At 47.1% G+C, this 19,133-nt stretch overlaps 1 protein-coding gene across 24 annotated transcripts in view; it reads right to left on the bottom strand.

Annotated features, from left to right (window-relative positions):
• LRRFIP1 (LRR binding FLII interacting protein 1) overlaps positions 1-19,133 on the bottom strand; it is a 193,045-nt gene that overhangs the window by 97,168 nt on the left and 76,744 nt on the right. Inside the window, exon 1 of one of the 24 annotated variants that reach the window (XM_074189766.1) lies at positions 12,897-13,340. The exons of the other annotated variants lie outside the window; for them this stretch is intronic. Coding sequence (XP_074045867.1) covers positions 12,897-12,944 — 48 coding nt within the window. The 5' untranslated portion in view covers positions 12,945-13,340. Of the gene's footprint in view, positions 1-12,896; positions 13,341-19,133 lie in introns of those variants that run through there. 24 annotated transcript variants of the gene reach the window in all.

Raw genomic sequence — 19,133 nt, forward strand, 5'->3', positions numbered from 1 at the left:
TGCAGGTAGGGGCAACTGGAGCTGCCCTGCCTTTCTGTGATCCCAGAAAGTAGTGGATTTAGAAGCCAGCTTCTTTCTACCAGAGTTCACCAAGGATAGGGCATGTTTCATTGAGTTATTAAACCACACTGAGTAAGAACTACCTCCACCTAAAAGGAAAATTGTCTCTCTCTGCCCATTTCTCTCTGTCTGTCAGTCTCCCTGTCTCTCGGTCTCTGTCAGTCTCTCTGTCCCTCTATTTCTCTCTCTGTCTCTTCTCTTTCTCCTTCCCCACTCTCCCATGAGATGAGGTTAAGGTGCCCACCTCCTTTCCCTTTACCCCCCCCCCAGTGCTGGAGCCAACATCAACCTAAGTCAATCCCCAGTGAGCCAACAACATTTAATGAAGCAGCTCCCCAGATTGTCCATTGGGGCTGGTCTTCAAGGCTGCCACATCTTCCAGTACCACCATGCAACCTGAGGGTGGGCAAGAGCAAACAGCTGTTTGGACAATGACGAATGCCCCAGATATAAGATTCTGGGTTCCCACATTCGCCTGTAAAAGGAAAATTCTAGTTTCTCCTTGTGTTTTTACCTAACCTGAAACAGCTCTGGTTTTGAGTTACAACAACAAGGAAAAGAAACCTGAGAAGTCTCTGATTCATGGTCAGATCAGAGAAGCAAAGAGGAGTCAGTCATGGCCAGAGCAGAGTGGTAGAGAAGAGAGCCCGCTAGGTTTGTTCGACAGAGGTTGGGAGGCGATGCTGCTCCTGTGGATGGCCTCCTTGGGGTTGGGGTGGGGGTCAGAGAGTTCTCCAGTATATTCAACCCAGGGGATTCAACAGGCTGCCCCACAGGACCAACAAGGGGCAGGAGTCCGAGCTCCATCAGTCTCCAAGGCAGGGAGGCCATGTGATCTGTATCCCAGTAGGAAACTCCCAACTCAATGAGATCTCAGATCCAGTGGAGAATTCTGAGACTAACTGAACTGATCGGGAAGCATCTGGGACTTGGCTAAATGGATGTACCCAGGCTCCTCGGGCCCCTTGGCTTAGAATGAACTCCTTCTCCCCCCAACCCCCCCCTTCTTGCCTTTACTGTACAGATACCAATTAATATCTCATTTCTTATTTTCTAGCCTCTTTACTTCATGAGTTGAAAGGCATTCTTGACTATCAATTTCTTGATTTAGTTCTCTGATATGTAAATATACAGATATAAGAGCCCTCTTTAGGCTAGGATCAGGACTAGACCAGTTCTTATATTAGTGTGGGGAATTCTCAGGGAGGGACTTTGCCCCAATATAGCAACTTCTCTGAAACTTCTATTTTCATAGCACGACCTACAGCAAAGGTAGCTTAGTTGTACAGTGGTTGGAGTACTGGGCCTGAGGCTGGGAAGACTCATCTTCCTGAGTTTAAAACTAGCCTCAAACACTTACTAGCTGTGTGACTCTAGACAAGTCACTTCCCCTATTTACCTCAGTTTTCTCATCTGTGAAAGGAGCTGGACAAGGAAATAGCAAATCACTCCAGTATCTTGGCCAAGAAAATCACACAAAATGGGGATATAAATGAAAATGATTCATCATGAAGAGTGGGTATCTGGGGTCTTCTAATCAGTATGGATCACAAGTGGGCTTTCTTGGTCCTGAGGTTGGCTCTTTATTCCCTCCCCCATGCAGATGCATATAATAAACAACTATTTAAAATGTATAGACATGGCCAGTGAAGGTAAAATCTCCTAACTTCCACAAACAATATGAAATGAGGATAATGTTCAAGATTTTATTTAGAAAAAGGTCCCTTTTTTATTTTCTACATCACACACACACACACTTTTTGACTGGGCTAGATGTTGCTGAGGTCCCCAGGTTCCTGTTATTCTAACACTAAACAGTGGCTGTGACAACATTCAAAGGTTTTCCAGATTCCATCTCCTTTCCTCCATTTTCACCTCAGAGTTGAGGAAAGCAAGCAGACTGAGAAGAAATCTCTGGGCAATTCTCACCTGGTCTATGATTGCATGAGAAGTTACAAAGTCTAAAAAAGAGCCATCTCTGAAGAATCAAAAAAGGATAAATTGATAGATTGAGAATTGCAGGGATGGAGACTCAAGTCTGTGCAGGTAGAGTTCCACAGCGAAGGTCTGGCCAAGAGTTCAGAATCCCATGAATGTCTCTAAGTCACAGCAGGGAGCCTTCAATCCTTAAGATAACCTAGAGCTAATGAGATCCTTAAAAAGACCAGAAACCCATGGAAGACAAGAAAGCACAATGACTACCCTTTGAGAGTAATGGATTCAGAGGAGAAAGAAGATTCGGGAAGAGGACAGCTCCTGAAGTGAATTCGATTTGGATTTCTGGACCTCTGTCTTAAATCTCAGAATGCCCTAGTCTGTTTGAAGATTCCTAAATAGCAAGGCCTGACTGTGTTTTACAAATTTAACTTAAAAAAAATTAAACTGAATAGGAAGGGGGAGAAAGAAAATGGCATAAGTATGTATTCACCAAGCAAGAAGCAGAGTTGGGAAGGAGTCTTTCACTTCAATCCATGTTTTTAGATGCATAAAACACCCAAGATTATAAAGGAAACTATTTGTACTGAAATTTTCACTAAAGTTTTCAAAGTGTATTTTAAAAATACAAAATTATGAACCTCAGGTTAAACATCTCTGCCATTAAGAACAGCAACAATATAGGAAGAAGGCTAAATTTCATAGGCCAAAAAATGACCCAAGTAATAAGATCTATGGCCTCATGTATGGCCCCAAAGTAAGGCTAACAAGGAGGATGGGCTGGAGACCCAAAGGCAGAAAGACAAATCTGATTTACAGGCATCCTTGAAACTTGATGATGAGACTTGTTCCTAGACTGTGCCTCTGGAGGTAGAGGCATTCCAAAAGTCACAGTGCAGTTTTCATCTATTAAATGCTTGTTTTCCTAAGGCTATGCAAGCTTAAAACTGAACTAAGACTTTGGGGACACCTTTTTTAGGCCTTATTTAAAAGAAAGAGAAGAAGAAAGGAACATTGTGATAAGAATAAATCCAGAGACCAGAAGTCATCTTGTGGGAAAGATCAAAGGAAGCAGAAACCAATTTCTGTCAAGGGCCTTTTCCCCCCAATCTCCCCTGACTTTCCTTCTATGTAAGTATCTTGAATGGACCTACTCATTTTCATGTTATCTCCATTAGAATGTAAGTTCCTGGAGGGCAGAGTTCATATTTTTTGCCTTTCTTTGCATCCTGAGCACTTTGTACCCCTGGTGACCCTGTGGGTCATTCTGTCCATGGAGCTTTCTTGGCAAAGATACTAGTGTGGTTTGCCATTCTTTCTCTGGTAAATTGAGATTAAGTGACTTGCCCGGGGTCACCAAACTAGTAAATGTCTTCTGGATTTGAACTCGGGTCTTCTGGTCTCCAGGAGCCTCTAGCTGCCTCCACATAATCCACTGTGTACATAATGGAAGCTTAATAAACACACAGTAATTGGTTTGTTGACTGAGGAAAACAGATGAAGAGACTGGAAGACATAAGCAGGGAACACTGTAGCATTCACTGATTTTTCAGGTAGCTATCTGGTTGTTTCCTTCAGCCCAAACCAGAGTGGTTCGGTATTTCTCAACTTGCCTGTAAAATCAATTTCTTTCTTATCTAAAAAGCAGAACAAGGCAAGTGGGAAATTCTATAATAAGTCTGATTTTTACTGATAAGGACAAACTGGTCATTGGGGTCGAAATCATGGAAACCCAGGGAAGTGACTACATCATTTTAAGGTTTGGGGGATGTTGGGAAGCTAGGAATAATCTAACATGCATGCCCTTTAAGGGGAGAACCGATTTCAAAACACTCAGCAGGAATATGGGTAGAATTCTACCCACAAAGTCAATCCGGGAGGAATGTAAAACTATCCACAAGGAAACCTGAGACTGAAAAAGAGCAACCAGCCCCTCTGAAGAAGAGGATCAAGAGGCATCATCTAAAAAGATCAATGTGGATACATAGGAAATTCTCCCCAATCAAATAAGATGAGCCCCAAGAGCACCAAAATTCCATATGAGCTGAAGCTGGTGAGAAAACCTATAAATATTTTTGTATGTGTGAATCTTTCCCCCCTTTTTATGATCTCTTTGGAATATAGAGCTAGTGGTGGTGTTGCTGGATCAAAGGGTGGGATGGGTTTTATTGTCCTTTTGGGCATAGAAGGAAAGCTAAGATAGCATACTCTGGTTTTCTTTTAAGTTGAATGGGGAAAAGAGATCAAAGAAGAGATAAGAGCATTTCTCATGGTAGATGGGACGGATGGTAGAGGAAAGGCTTCCCACTTACCCCCAGCTTCTGCATTTCTGCTGTGTCTAGCCCAGGGGAAAAATGCAAAAACAAGCCAAAGGAATGGATACCCCAAATAAGTAAGAAAGTGATACGAGAACACGACCCGCCCTAGAGGAATGCAAACTTGACCCAGACAATAACAACTAATTTTTATATGGATGATATTCTGATGCCCTAAAGAAACAACTCTTCAGTATGACTTCGGAACCATCATCACCAATCTCTGAAAGGTCCCAGAGGGTGGGAGCAGTACCACGAGCCAGGGATGGGCTAATGTCCAGTTTTCCACAAACTGCCTGGGGAGCGTGACTTCAATTTCTGGGAGGATTTGGCATGTGGTCAAGATGACAGGAGGCATTTTTGAAAGGTTTGGTCCCCAACAGCTTTGGCTGCTGGAGTCCCTTCATTTCCTTTTCTGACAAGGGCCCTGACTATCTACACTTTAAAAGGCTCTTGACATAGTTTCTTTTACTCTCTTATGTGAAAGAGAGAGAGAGGTGTAGGCTGGAAAATCACAAATGGGGAGGCAGGTATGGGAGTGGCTGATGTTCTCTGCCACCTGGGAAGGCTATAGACTCTAGGGAAAGATCCCATGGGTCTGCCTTTGGCTTTGAAGCTGGAATTCTTATCAGTTACTTTGATAAAGGCCTGCTTTTATCTGCAGATGTCACATGAATGGGAGGCAGAGCTTAATATCTCTTTTCAATCCCAAAGGATCTTGACAGATTAGGATTTTGGGATGAAATTTCTTAAGAAGAAAAGTAAAATTTTACACCTGAATATAGAGTCAACTTCCAAAAAACAAAAATGATAGGGTGCAGGTGGGTGGGGCAAAGGGCTGGGCCTGGAGTCTAGGAAACTTGGGTTCAAGTTTCCCTCTGACGTACAATGGTTGAGAAACCAACCTTGGTGAGTCTTCATCTCCAATCATCCTCAGCAGCTGTTCCCAAACACCAGTGGGAACAGATTCTCTACCATCATCTATGCTTTGAGACTTCTCCAGACCCCATCTTTCATCTCTTCTTTCACCAGAAAACTCATTTCAGAACATTTGGACCTGTCAATCCCTTCTGGCCTCTGACTGGATCTCTGCTTGGAGGGCAGGGTCATGAGCTCCAGGGTATCTCCTGAAAGTCAGGGCTCAGCACAGGATTCTTCTCTTTTCTACCAGATCCACTGCTTTGGGGCATCATGACCCCATGCAGAGCACCCCCTTTCTATTCTCTCTGCAGCTTCCTTTTGTATATGGTCTCTCTCCATTAGCATGAAAGCTTCTTAGGACAGGGACTCTGTTCATATTTGTATTTATTATGAAGCATAGCACCTCCCACAGAGCAGCCACTTTAGAAAGGTTTACTGACATATTGATTGACTGAAGTTGCTGATCTGCAATGGTGGAGGGAGTTTTCCATAGAGGGAGCTCCTCACACCAAAGACTAAAGGACCCCACTAAAGGATCAAGAGGAAGAGGAAAGGAAGGAAATAAGCATTTTTATAGTCTATCATGTGCCAGATTCTTTACTAAGCATTCAGAATACAAACACAAATAAAAACAGACAAAATAAGTAATTATGCTTTACATATATTAATACCATTTAAGCTTCACCATAACCCTTCAAGGTAGATGTTATTGTCCCCACTTTATAGTTGAGGAAACTGAGGCAAACAAAGGTTAAGACACTTGCCCAAGGTCATGCAGCTAATTAGTGTTGTCTTAGGCTGGATTGAACTCAGGTCTTCAGGACCTCGAGCCCAGAACTCCATCCACTGCTCCAGGGGAGTAAGGCATGATTTGAAAAAGTAGTTTGAAAAAGATTTAGGGGTTCTGGTATTCCACAGTTATAATATTGTCCCTTCTTCATAAGTTATGATTACTATTTAGGGCTCTAGTATATTAGATAGGTTTGCCCTAGGAAAAATGACAGAGCCACAGCATCAAGTCCTAGGAGACAATAGTTCTGCTGTCCTCTTTCCTGGCTAGACCAATTATGGAAAGGGGATGATGCTAAGGCATGTCTCCCATGGATAAACCCATCCCTGATTTTTTTTTTCTGCCCATGGCCTGCCCTCTGCCCAATAGATCTCTCCTCCTGGATGTCCCCTGGAAATCTCAAACTCATAAGTGAATTCTTCTTTCTTAATTTCTCTTTCTCCTTCCCTCTTTCAGTTGAGGACACCACTTCTCAAACATCAACAGCCATAATCTTAGAACCATCTTGACGCTGGTTTTTCTCATATCCCTCATCTTCAATCAGATACCAGGGCCATGGTTAGCACCTCCAAAACTCTTGCATCCTCCCCTCTTCTGTCTTCACCTTGATGCTACTAGCCCTCATTTCTTCTCCTTGGGGTTACGGTAACAGCCACATAACTGGGGGCCCCATTTTCTATCTTTTCCCTACAAAGCTGCCAAAATAATCCCTTCCTCAATGGCCAACTTTCCCTGGCTCTCCATCCTCTAGAAGTCCTCAACTCAAGCTCTGCCTTAGACATATATGGCAGACTGTGTGACCAGTCCTGGACAAGTCATGTAACCTCTCTCATGGGGGGCTGCAAAATCTTATACCTTAATGCAAAGAATCCACTTTCAAAGGACAATAGAATAGAGACAACTGTCTAAAAATAAGAGTTGCAGAGAGGATGCCAACCTATATTAGTAGAGGGTGGTTCCTCACCTGGGAGGATAGTTTCAGTCCCTATCCTCAACCTCGGTTGAGGCATCTTGGTGCTTTATATTTGCATGTCAGAGGAAAGACCTAGGAATGCTAACTATTTGATTTATTTATTACCTCGGAATTTAGAGGTTATTAGCTCTCCTCTAATTGTTCTAAACCAAGAGGCCTGAGATGGCCATGTGACCCTAAGGAATGTTTCAGCTACCACATGGGATGTAATAGGGATTACATTTATAGCAATACCGAGAGATCGCCTGGCAATGACTGCGCTAAGCAATGACTATTGGGGTAGACTGTCACAAAGTTGAAGTAACTCAGACCAAGAAAAATCATCATCTAAAAGGAACTCTCCATTTCCACTGAGGCACTAAGGAGAAGCCTGACATTCAGGGGACAGGACAGCTGACGGAGGACTGCTCTCCAGGCCTCTTACAGTATCTTAAGGTGCTGGGTTAGGCTCCAAGTCTAAAAACGAGACCGTGTGACCTTTGCCTGGCCCTTGGGAGGATTCCAAAACACTTCCCTCGCTGCTCTGGAGGAGGAAGGGGGTGATTAGTGAGGTCAGGGGAGTTAACCAGGGACCTAATCAGATTTAAAAAGAGGTGGGGGATGGGGGAGAGAGAGAGAGAGAGAGAGAGACAGAGAGAGACAGAGACAGAGAGAGAAAAGAGAGGGAGGGAGGGAGAGGGGGAGAGAGAGAGAGAGAGAGAGAGAGAGAGAGAGAGAGACAGAGAGAGACAGAGACAGAGACAGAGAGAAAGACAGAGACAGAGAGACAGAAAAGAGAGGGAGGGAAGGAGAGGGGGAGAGAGAGAGAGAGAGACAGACAGAGAGAAAGACAGAGAGAGAGAGAGAGAGAGAGAGAGAGAGAGAGAGAGAGAGAGAGAACATGAATATGAGGCAGGGGTGGAGTATGTCTGGAGACAGGAAACAGATGCTGGAGGACCTTCATTTGCTCCCAGAATGAGCTGGAGCCCCCTGTAATACACTGAGCAATGGGGAGTGACAAAGGCAGATGGATGCTTTAGGAATTTCAGATTGCTATGAGGAGGCCGACTGTAGATAAGAGACAGCAAGAAGGGAGGTCAATTAATCCAGGAAAGAGGGAATGAGTGTGAACCAGGATAGGGACAGGTGGAAAGAAGAGATAGGAAGTGAGAGATGTCACGGAGGCAGAATAGACAAATGACAGTAGGCTGGGGTGTGAGAAAGAAGGGACTAACATGACTATGAAACTGTGAAATGGGCAATTCCAAGGATGAAACTTCCCTGGACAGAAATAAGTGAATTAGGAGAATGGGTGGTTTGGGGGTGGGGTGATCAGGAGTTTCTCTTTGAGTCACCTTGTATCTGACATGCCTAGGGGACGATGGGTGAACTGGCAATGTGTCTGGAGAGTGTGAGAAAGAGGGCAGCAAAGGAAGTCTTCAATAATCATCTTTTGAGATGATAACCAATCCTATCTTACAGAGAGAGAGAGAGAGAGAGAGAGAGAGAGAGAGAGAGAGAGAACACAAAACTTATGCCAAAGGCCTTAAGGTCAGAAAGGAGGAGGTCAGAAGATTTAAAAACCATTGAAGTCACTAGTAACCCTAGAGAGGTCGGGGTCAGCTGGTTGGGTGAAGTCAGAATGCAAGGGGCTACTAAGAAAGTTCAGAATGTTGGTTGTAAAAGGGAGGGGGGGAAGGCCAGAGGATGGGGTTTTAAGCCTGGGAGACACTTGGGGCTGGGGGAGAGGAGGCAGAGGATGGCGGTGAAGGATTTATTGAAAGGAGAGAGGAGATGATGGAAGCCATCACCTCCAGATCAGGACTCAGGGCTTCTTTCCCACAGTTCGTTAAATGTTTACACAGCACACCTCTCCCAGCAACCTATGAACCAGTTAGTCAAGTCTTTAAATTCCTTTTTACAGATGAGGAAACTGAGGCAAAAAGCCCTTCCAGGAGCTGGACAGAAACAGGAATCCAACCCAGATGCCAAGTCATGCTCTTTCCCATCTCACTCATGCTCCCACTTTATTCTGTCATTCTTGTTTCTGATCAGCAGAAAAAGAAATATTAAAAAGCCAATTTCATAGTGTTTTAAAAAAAACCCAACCCTGAACTAATGATATCCAGACAAAGGATCTGCTGAGATTTTTTTTTCCTCTATCCTAAATCAGGTAATGGCAAGCCCTAAATCTGTCTGATGGAACCACAGAAAGTGCTCAACTGCCCCTAGACTTGGGAATCCTTTCATACACTGTGTCATTATTATTAAAAAAAAAAAATTTAAAAAAATATGAGGCAAACAGGGTTAAGTGACTTGCCCAGGGTCACACAACCAATAGGTATTAGAGACTGGATTTGAACTCATGAAGATGAATCTTCCTGCTTTCAAGCTTTGTGCTTACCCATTATGCCACCTGGACTCTCAGACACTTGACACTAGCTGTGTGACCTTGAATAAGTCACTGATTGCCCTGTATCCAGGGACAACTCCAGTCATTCTGATTCATAGCTGGTCCCTGGACCCAGGAGAAAATGAAGCTGGTGACTTAGCACAGCCCCTCCCTACTCAAATCCCATTCACTTGTCATGGCTTCACTGATATCAAGGTCTTCTTCAAGAACCTAAAGACAAGGGGTGGCTAGGCGGTGCAGTAGATAGAGCACCTGCTCTGGAATCAGGAAGACCTGAGTTTGAATCCAGCCTCAGACACTTAATAATGACCTAGCTGTGTGGCCTTGGGCAAGTCACTTAACCCCATTGCCCTGCAAAAAAAAATCTAAGGACAGATATCATCTTAATTATAAAGAAACCAAACTATATATATATTAAAAAAACAACTGCCCTGTTTAACTCTGCTGACTTTTTCTGAATTTCCTTTTGAAAACCTTGACATTCTCTTGCTCCATCACATCGTCCTCTCGAAGCTTGAGGTTTGGAGCATTTGAAGAGTCAACTCTTGAGAGGCTCATCCTGCCCAACATTCACCTCTGAGCCCAGCAGGGCTGCGAGGACATGACTGCCTATTGCTAAGAGAAGGTATGGGGCAGGGCCCTGGCATAACTTGGAGGTGATGTCACACTGCCAGAGATGCCAGAGCAGATTGCCCGATTTGGGGGCCTTTCAAAGACTTTTACCCAAGGCCTCTAAATACCGACATACACATAGGAAAATCACATTTCCCCCCCTCCAATAAACATAGTAAGCAGCGTCCATCCCGCGCATTCTAACTTATGCTGATGCCATTGGGGGGGGGGTGCCCCAGCAGAGAAGAGTTCTTTCCTAATTCAACGTCCCAAGCTTGGCATTGAACAAATATGCATTTATTTCAACCATTCCAATTCTTGAGTTTGATGTCTCTAGAGCCCCTACAAAGAAACACTACAGCCCAGAAAACCCAAAGGTTATCATTATTCTTATGGTTTTTACTGTTATTTAGCAACGACAACAATTTTAAGGTAGCAGACTTGGAAACAGGAGTCAAGTTCAAATGTGGTAACTAGCTGGGTGACCCTGGGCAGGTCACTACACTTCTGTTTGCCTCAGCTTTCTCATCTGTAAAGCGGAGCTAACAACAGCCCCGATTTCCCCGGGTTGTTGTTAAGTGGATCCAAGGAGACGACATCCCCAAGTGCTCTGTAAACTTTAAAGCTCCATAAACACAGTAGCTAATAACTCCTAAATCTTCAGGCAAGAGCAAAGGTAATGAAGGCCTCACCCAGAAATGATTGGGAGTAGCTTAAAAATGATTTTCTCTCAAAGAGGCTCATGGGAGGGAGATGGGGGAAATCAAAACACAGTCTCCTCTCTGCCTGCCCGTCCCATGTGTCCTCCCAGGCCTTCCCTGACTTCCACTGACGTCATGAGTACCTACCTATGGGACATTGGGGGTTGTTGGATTAAATGAATTTGGGGGGGGGAGATGGTACCTTGTTCATTTTACTTTTAACTAGAGGGAGTGAGGTGGGGGCTACCGCCCAGCAGGGGTTCCACATTGGCCAAGGTCAGCATGTTAAATGTGTGAAGCAGGAACCCTTCGTTGCCACCCCCTCCCCTCCAATATGGTAGCAGTTGTTCTTGAAATTCAAAGATGAGTTTTGTCGGTTGATGTAATTTTAGTTTTCAGGGGTGTGCTGCCAGCCAGGGTTCCCCAAACGGCCAGTGAGGAGAATGAGGCAGCCCCATTTCCTGCCTCCTACAGAGGCTTTGGCCGGAGGCCTCCAGGTCCATGGGCCCCAAACCCAGGTCACCAGGGTCAATAGGGAACATCTCAGGGCCAGATAACAAATAGCAGACCCAAGCTTGCCACCTCGAGTACTGGAATTCCTTTTTCGCTGGGGGAGAGGGGTGTGTTGACCATTAACATCTCTCCCCTCCCCCCAGACTGTGGCTAGGAGGATTTAAATGTGGAGACACGGGCCAGCTTTCACTGAGAGTTCAGAGGAAGGATTACAACGCTGAGGGACGAATGCTAATTGCTTACTTCTAAGTCCAGCCTGTCTGACTTTGGGAAAATAATTTTTCCTCTTTAAAATGACATTGTTCATGTTAATTTTCATATTTTGCCAATTGTGTAATTAAAAGGTAGGCTCCAATTCCCCGACTTCTCCCCCTCTAAAAAGCCCTTTGGGAGAGACTAAAAAGCCAAGGGAGAGACTGATCTCCTTGGTAGGGCCCAGGGGGAGGAGGTCAAGACAATGCCCACCCCTTTCCCCATCAACCTGGAGGGGGAGGTCCAAGGTTATTCTCTGTGGTTTTTGAGAAGATGAGTCTTGGGGTCCAGAATGACCCTTATGGGGCCAGTCCCTAGGGAATGGAATCAGGACAGGGAGGCCCTGGCCCTGCCACCTTCAGCAGTCTGCCAGGCAGGCTGGTAGGGCAGGGTGGTGGTTATGCCAGGCAACATGCTGCCTCCAATCTCTTCCTGGTACTCAGTGCCCAAAGTTAGGTGGCTCAGAGGCAGATTAACAACTGTTGGCAGGAACCTGGCAAGGGAATGGACCGGGCCCTAAGGGAAAAAGGAGGGACTCCCAGGCTGCCATAAAGGAGGTGCTTTCAATTAAACATTTTAATAAAATGAACAAAGAAAACCCTTTCATTGAAAAGTTCCACCTGAAGCCAGGGTCTATTGGACAAGTTCTGGGCCAGAGAGAAGCTCTCCGCTACTGCATGGCAGCCTCACCCCTAACTGGCCCTCCGGGGAAGCCACCTCAGAGGTCAATGAATCCTAGTCTTTTACTTTACAGAGAAGGAAACTGAGGCCTGGGGGGGAGGAGATCTGTCCTCCTTTTCAGATTCCTCACTTGCCAGTTAGAAAGGATCCTCACTTTACACATAAGGAAACTGAGGTCTGGAGGGGAAGAGATCTGCCCACAGCCACATGCTATTGATCATAGAGCTATCATTGTTGGAAGCAACCTCCAAGGTCATTGAGAACTAACTCTTTTTTACAGAACAGGAAACTGAGTCTTAGGGAGGGGATGAGACTTGCCCTAAGTATCATACCTCCGAAACCGTCTGGTCCAAACCCTTAATCTTACAAGAAAACAGAACCCCAAATAACAAAAGAAACCGGTTCCCCAACGAAGAAGTTGCAGCCCCCAGAGAGAAGGATCCCCAAGTGAATTCTAGTCCCCACTAGGCAAGAGCTGGGCTGGGCAGGACTGGAAGGAGAGAGGGAGGGAGGGAGATCTCTAGGGGACCTCCAGGCAGCCCCCTTCAGCCCTCCCCACCCAGCCAACAGCACCAGGCACAGTTCCCCAGCTACCACCGGGCTGGCTCGGGAGGCAGGAGGCCAGGAAGGAGGCACTCACCCGGCAGTGGGAACCAAAAGCCCAGACAGTCCCACCAAGGCTCCCCTGCCCAGTCACCACCAAGCTTAGGGCTGGGTCCCTGGGGCTGGGTCCCAGGCTCCCTCCCCTTACCAGTTTCTGGGCTTCAGGACTCAAACAGTCTATCTCTTTCTTTTGCATGGCTGAGGTCCCTGGGCAGCTTCAGCTTGGGCAGCGACGGTGGCAGTGGCAGCAGGGCCAGGGGGCAGTGGGCAGTGGGGAGTTTCTAGAGCCGCCTCTTCTCATTCATCCAAGTCCATCTCAGGAGAGCAGGTCGGAGGGGCTCTGGATCCACCACATGAAAAGCTCGGGGTGGGGAAAGCCTAGCTCCTTGGCAGAAGGGAAAAATCCAATCTCTTCACCGGGTCGAAACTTCCATGTTTTCCTGGCAGCCCCAAGCCAAGGAGCGGGCCGGCCGGGCCTGGGCCGATCTCCTGGGGCGTGGCCAGGAAGTGAAGCGAATGCAGGTGATCCCCAAGGGCCCGACCCCAACTCTCCAGGCGCCACTGGCCCAGGATCCCACCACCTGCCCCCCAAAGGCTCAGCCCAAACGCCGCCCTCCCTCCCGGGCCAGCCCCAAGCAACTTTCCGTTGAGCGGCCCCCACCCTATTTCTAGACACAGGAAAGGCAGGCAAAAGCTTGGCCTGGCCCCGCCTCTCGGCTCCCAAGCTTCATTCTGAGTCAGCAGGAGAGGACTTGGCTGAGAGGGTGCTGCCGGGAGAGTGGGGGGCCCTGGCCCGGCTCCTTCTGGGAGCTGAGCCCGGGCCGCAGGGGTGCGTGGATGGGTGGCCCGGGCTGCCAGCCCCCTGCCCTGCGGCCACCCTCTCCGGCCTGCTCAGGGGAGCCCAGCCGAACTCTCAAAAATAGGACATTTCACATCCTCAAAAGGCATACTACAAGAACCCTGGACCTTAAACCCTCCCACCTGTTAAACAAAAGCCCCCCCCCAGATGAGAGGCTGCTGAAATAGGGGACCCTCCCTGGACTCTGGACTCTCTCACCTGGACCACTGGGGTCCCAGCTTCAGGTGCCTCCACTCTCACCCATACTACATGTTTTTCCCAAAGCCCAAGCCTGGTGGCCTTGGTGAATCCCCCCAGCTCCTAAGTCCCTGGAGGATCCTTTTCTGCCTAGAAGCTGCAGGGTTTGGGGGACAGATACTCTGCTCCCCCAATTCTGACTGTCTCCCTATGGCTAAAACCATTATCTGTTAAAGGGGCTCCTCTGGCCTGCCCAAACCACTGGGCTTCCAGTCACCTCCTCCCACCACCTCCCCTCTAAAACTTTGGTCTGTGCTTTCCAAGACATATACAGATAATTAGAAATAGATTTCATATCCCCGTCAGAAAGAGAATAAAGGAGTTTCCTTCTAATCCTTGTACAGAGACCTTCCCTCCAGAGGCTTACAGTCCAGCTCCATTGGTCTTTCTTGCAATTCCTTGCCATCTCACACATTCCATCTCGCACCTCCAAGCCTCTGCCCTGCTGCTCCCTCACTTCACCTCCACCTTTGGGCCTTCCTTCACGATCCAATTCCAACCCTCCTCCTGCAGGAAGAAGTCTCTTCTAGGACCACCTTCTCTCCATTCCATCTGTATCTGGCATGCATGTCATCTCCCCCATGAGAATGGGAGCTCCTCGAGGGCAGGGACCCCATTTTTGCCTTTCTTTTCATCCTCAGTGAGGAGCACAGCACTTGTTCCACAGGTGGTCCCTGGGGACTTTCAAGTCCTGGACATTGTGGGAGCTTGAGAGCCACAACCCAGTGCCTCCTGGTCAGCTCCTCACTGATACTGGCTGAAGACGATGATCACCCCAATTAGCCAATTGCCTCCTCCTATAATGAGTAACTCCTTTTGTCTCTAAATAGGACTCAAAACCAGAGACGTTTGTGAAGAGGCTTAATGCCATCCAGCAGGATTTACAGAGAGCTGGGAAGTTAACAAAAAGCTTCCTAGATGTGAACTCTTTTGGTCCTCACAACCACCCAGGGAGGTAACAATCATCATCATCATCATCATCATCATCATCATCATCCCTCGGATTACGGACAAGGAGGCACAGAGAGATTAAGTGACCAGCCCAGGGTCTCACAGCTGCATGCACAGAGTATTAATGTTTTTGATCTGCCTCATTTCCTCACTTTCTGGAATCCCCAGCTTCCTTCAGGACACACCCACCTCTTACCAGAGACCTTTCCAGACAGATGCTGGTTCCCTCCCTCCCTTCTTCTCCATCAAATGACCTTTGTAGATACTTGTGAAGACCACAGGATCATGGCTTTAGACCTTAGAGAAAGGCCTCAGCATTGAAGCTATTCACTTCATTTCACAGGTGAGGAAACTGAGCCAAAGAGTTAAGTGACTTGTCCACTTAACTGGGCTGGCAAATTTTGAGAGCAGGATTTGAATTCAGTTCTTTCTGACTCTAAGACCAGTACTCTCTATTCCCCAACCTGGTAGTCTCCCCTATAAACACCTCAGGGCAGTGATGCTTTTGAAGGACTGAAAGGAGAGGGTGGGGAGGGAGGGAGGAGTGAGATCTCTGGGGACCTCCAGGCACCCCCCACTCCCAGCTATCAGAACACCAAACACACAGTAGGACCTGCCTAAAAGCCCATTTAGTGATAAATTGATCCTGCTTCTAGAAAAGCCTAAACTGATCAATCAACAGGCATTCTATACAAGACTTGCTGACATTTTTTTTTTTTTTGGTAAGGCAATGAATTAAGTGACTTGCCCAAGGCCACACAGCTAGGTCATTTTAAGTGGCTGAGGCTGGATTTGAACTCAGGTCCTCCTGACTCCAGGGCTGGTGCTCTATCCACTGAGTCCCCTAGCCACCCCATCTTGCTGACATTTTTATTCTTCATAGTTAGGATTTTGGAAAGGGTTGGGTTTAAAGGGGGGGGCGGGGTTCTGAAGGGTTGGCCCTAAGGTAATGGCTCATTTCTCAATTCACTGTCTAGGAAAGATTTTTTTTTTTTTGTTTGCAGTCCCAGAGGACATGGATCAATCAGCGAGCACTTTTAAAATGCCTACTGTGTGATAGCCTATCTCAGAGGCTATGAAGGCAAAATCTGGTTCTTCAGGAGCTCATGGGGGAGACAAAAACAATTAAGTGAGGGTTGCTATGATATACATAAGATAAGATGAGTTGAATGTCCATGGGACACAATACTCTTCTGAGCTCCATGTTAATTGAGCTTAAATGTCATTGAAGCCAGAAATACCCATGGGTGTTCTGGGAAAGTTTCAGCTTCTTCCCAGGGTCCCTCTATCTGTGGCTAAAAGGTACAACCAACTTCTCACCTGGATTTAGATGCAGGAACATTTTGTTAAAGAAGTTCTCTCTCATCACCCCTTTCCAACAGAAACCACTAGACTTTTACTCAGGTCATTGGGTTTCCATCGACCAAAAGACCCATCAGAGCATTTCATCTGTTGGCACTAGGAATGTCTCAAAAATGTACATTCTATTCCTTTTCCCCACACCCGACAGGAAGACAAGGACTGAATTTGTGGTGGGGGGGAGTGGAGCCTGGGGGGGGATATTTTTTTTCTTCAAGATAAGTGAAGCCCCCCCCCTTTTTTTCTGGGTGACTTTGACTGAGGGATGGAAACTACCGGAAGGATCTCATGACTGAGTCTAAACCATGTGGATCTCCAGGGCCACTTGGGCCCCCTCCCCCAGGCCACTTCCTATCTCTTCTCACTCTCTTCTTTCATCCCTCCTCCCCCTTCTCATCATCACTCTAGGAGGAAGGGGGGGGAGGGCAAGAGACAGGATGCTGTCATTCCCCTTCTGGCAGCATCTCTGTTACACAGAGGCAAAAGAGGCGGTTGCTTAGCGACAAGCTCCATTGTGTTTCTTCCGGGCCAGGCTGCTCCAGAGAGGAAGCCGCTGTCTCCTGGCCCCGCCTGGTGACCAAATGAGGTCAGATCTGCCACTGGGGCCCCAGCCCTCAGCCTCAGCTGGCACAGCGAGGCGGGCTGTGCCCTCTGCCAGGCGGGGCTGGGTACACCGGAGCATCACGGTGTCCCAGACGAGTTAGCAGTCCTCTGGCAAGCCCTGGACAAGGTCCACATGTGGCCTTTTGTTCCATGAGGCCAAGCACGTGGGACAGGCCCATGCTTCCTCCTCAGACAAGGCCCTGGGGACACATTTCTCACAGCCCCTCCTTTGTAATATAGTGTTTCTATGAACACCCCCCCCACTCTATATTACAGGGAAGGCAGAGGCCTCCATCCAAAATGAGCAACAACCCAGAGCCTTAAGGCCACAAAGGTCACGCAGTCCAGCCTCTGTTTCAGAGAGGGGAAACTGAGTCACAGAAAGGGGAAGCGACTTCATAAGCACTGGAAGGGACCTCCAAGATCATCTCAACACCTTCTGGAGGCCCAGAGAAAGGAAGGAACTTGCTTAAGTCACCCAGAGAGAATCTGAGAGCAAGGAGGAAATAAGATGAGTTTGTTCACTCAAAGTTTGCCAGTTTTCTCCTATTCCTATTCAGCTACACTAAGCTATTGGGCCATGACCCCCAAGGGCCAGCACCATCTTGTAAAGAGCCTCCAAGGGCCCACATTCACATGAGCTACAAGCCGTGCCTCAGAGGGACCTGGGGTTCCTATGACTGCCCCCCCATGAGGCTCTAGCTCAAAGGTGATAAATGTCCAAGGGAGGGGAGAGGACCAGGACTCATATTCACACTAGAACAGGAATGATTGTCCTCAAACCATCCCAGCACCAGGCTGATAAGATGAGGTTGGGAGAAGAGGCAAAGGTCAGGCAAAAGGGTGGAGGAGAAGATATGGGGGAGCCCATTCCCCACCAAGCCAGACTCAGAATAATCCTAATAGCTGCCTTTCTACAGTGCTTTTAGCTGGTTGCATTTGATCCTCATAGGAAACCCTAGGAAGGGGATGTTATGTCAACTGAGGTAGACAGAAGTTAAATGACTTGCCCAGGGTCACACAGCTAGGCAAGGTTAGAACTCCACCTACTGAACCACCCAGAAGACTCTATCACCTCAACACCCAACAGACAAGGGTGCAGTATCAAGATATGGGAGACTTGATCACTCTAAGGCTAGCTTGTGTGAATTCAAAAATTAATGCATTTTTTTTAGTTATTTCTTTGAAAAGTATGATGCAAGAAAAAGAAGAATTGAAATCAAAAGAAGAGGACCTTTCATTGGCAGGGGGACTTCCAACACATCAGGGAACTTTTCTCTGTATAACTTAGAATCTTTTGGGGTTTTTTGTTTTTTTTTTTTTTTGGTTTGGTTTTTGCAAGGAAGTGGGGACTTGCCCAAAGTCACACAGGTAAATAAATATTAAGTGTCTGAGGCTGGATTTGAACTCAGGTCCTCCTGACTCCAAGGCTGGTGCTCTATCCATTGTGCCACCTAGCTGCCTCATAACTTAGAATCTTAAAGCCTTATGGTACTAAGAGGTTATGTGACTTGGCCAGGGTAAAAAGACCATATGTGTCAGAGGTAGGATTTGAACTCAGATCTTCCCAGTATGAAGATCAGCTCCATAACCACTAAGCCACACTGCCTCTAATATGCAGCTGGAGGATGTGGGTATCAGACTCTTCTGTTTCCTCCTTGCATCGCTTAGGCACGCCATGCCAGCCCTTGGTTTCATGTACGAGGGATGGGTGGATGGAAGAAGTGAACAGCTAAGGGGGCTTCTGGATCAAAATCCTGTGATTCAACAGCTTCTCATTGGTTTCTCTGGGTTGTGAAGGAATGGAAATTCAAGGGCTGCCCTCCAGCAGCTTCCAGTCTACTTAGGGTGACAGGCTTATACCCACACCACCAGTTAACCCGGAATACCAAGCTTGGAGAAGCTCAAAGAACGCTGAGGATGGGAATGCTGAAGGAAATCATGGATGAGTCTAAACCAGCTCAATCTCCAGGGCCAATTGGGAGGGCAAGTTGAATTGATATTAAAGGAGGAGGGTAAATGGGGCAAAGAAGCAAAGACCCAGAGCGGAGCATGGCCTTGCTGGGGGTGGGAGTTATGGGAAAACCTGCCTGGTTGTGCCTCAAGGAGTCATTAGGACAGAAGGGGAAGGGGCAGGTATGCTTCTCACTCAGTTTTGGTTAAAGATGAACCCAGAGGGCCTGTTTAGATAAAAAAAAAAAAATCAGATTCATACCTCAAAAGACTCTCTAGCTAAAGAAAAGCTTTATTGGAGCCTTGAGTCCTTCCATAATTGTCACTTCCTGACCACCACCAGCCTCCCCACCCCCCAACCCCACCCTTCTCTTGCAAACCAGTAACCACCAGTTAAGCAAATCCAGCCAGTGTTGCCAAGTC

The sequence above is a fragment of the Macrotis lagotis genome, chromosome 5 (assembly GCF_037893015.1).
Source record: "Macrotis lagotis isolate mMagLag1 chromosome 5, bilby.v1.9.chrom.fasta, whole genome shotgun sequence".
Taxonomy (NCBI): Eukaryota; Metazoa; Chordata; class Mammalia; order Peramelemorphia; family Peramelidae; genus Macrotis; species Macrotis lagotis.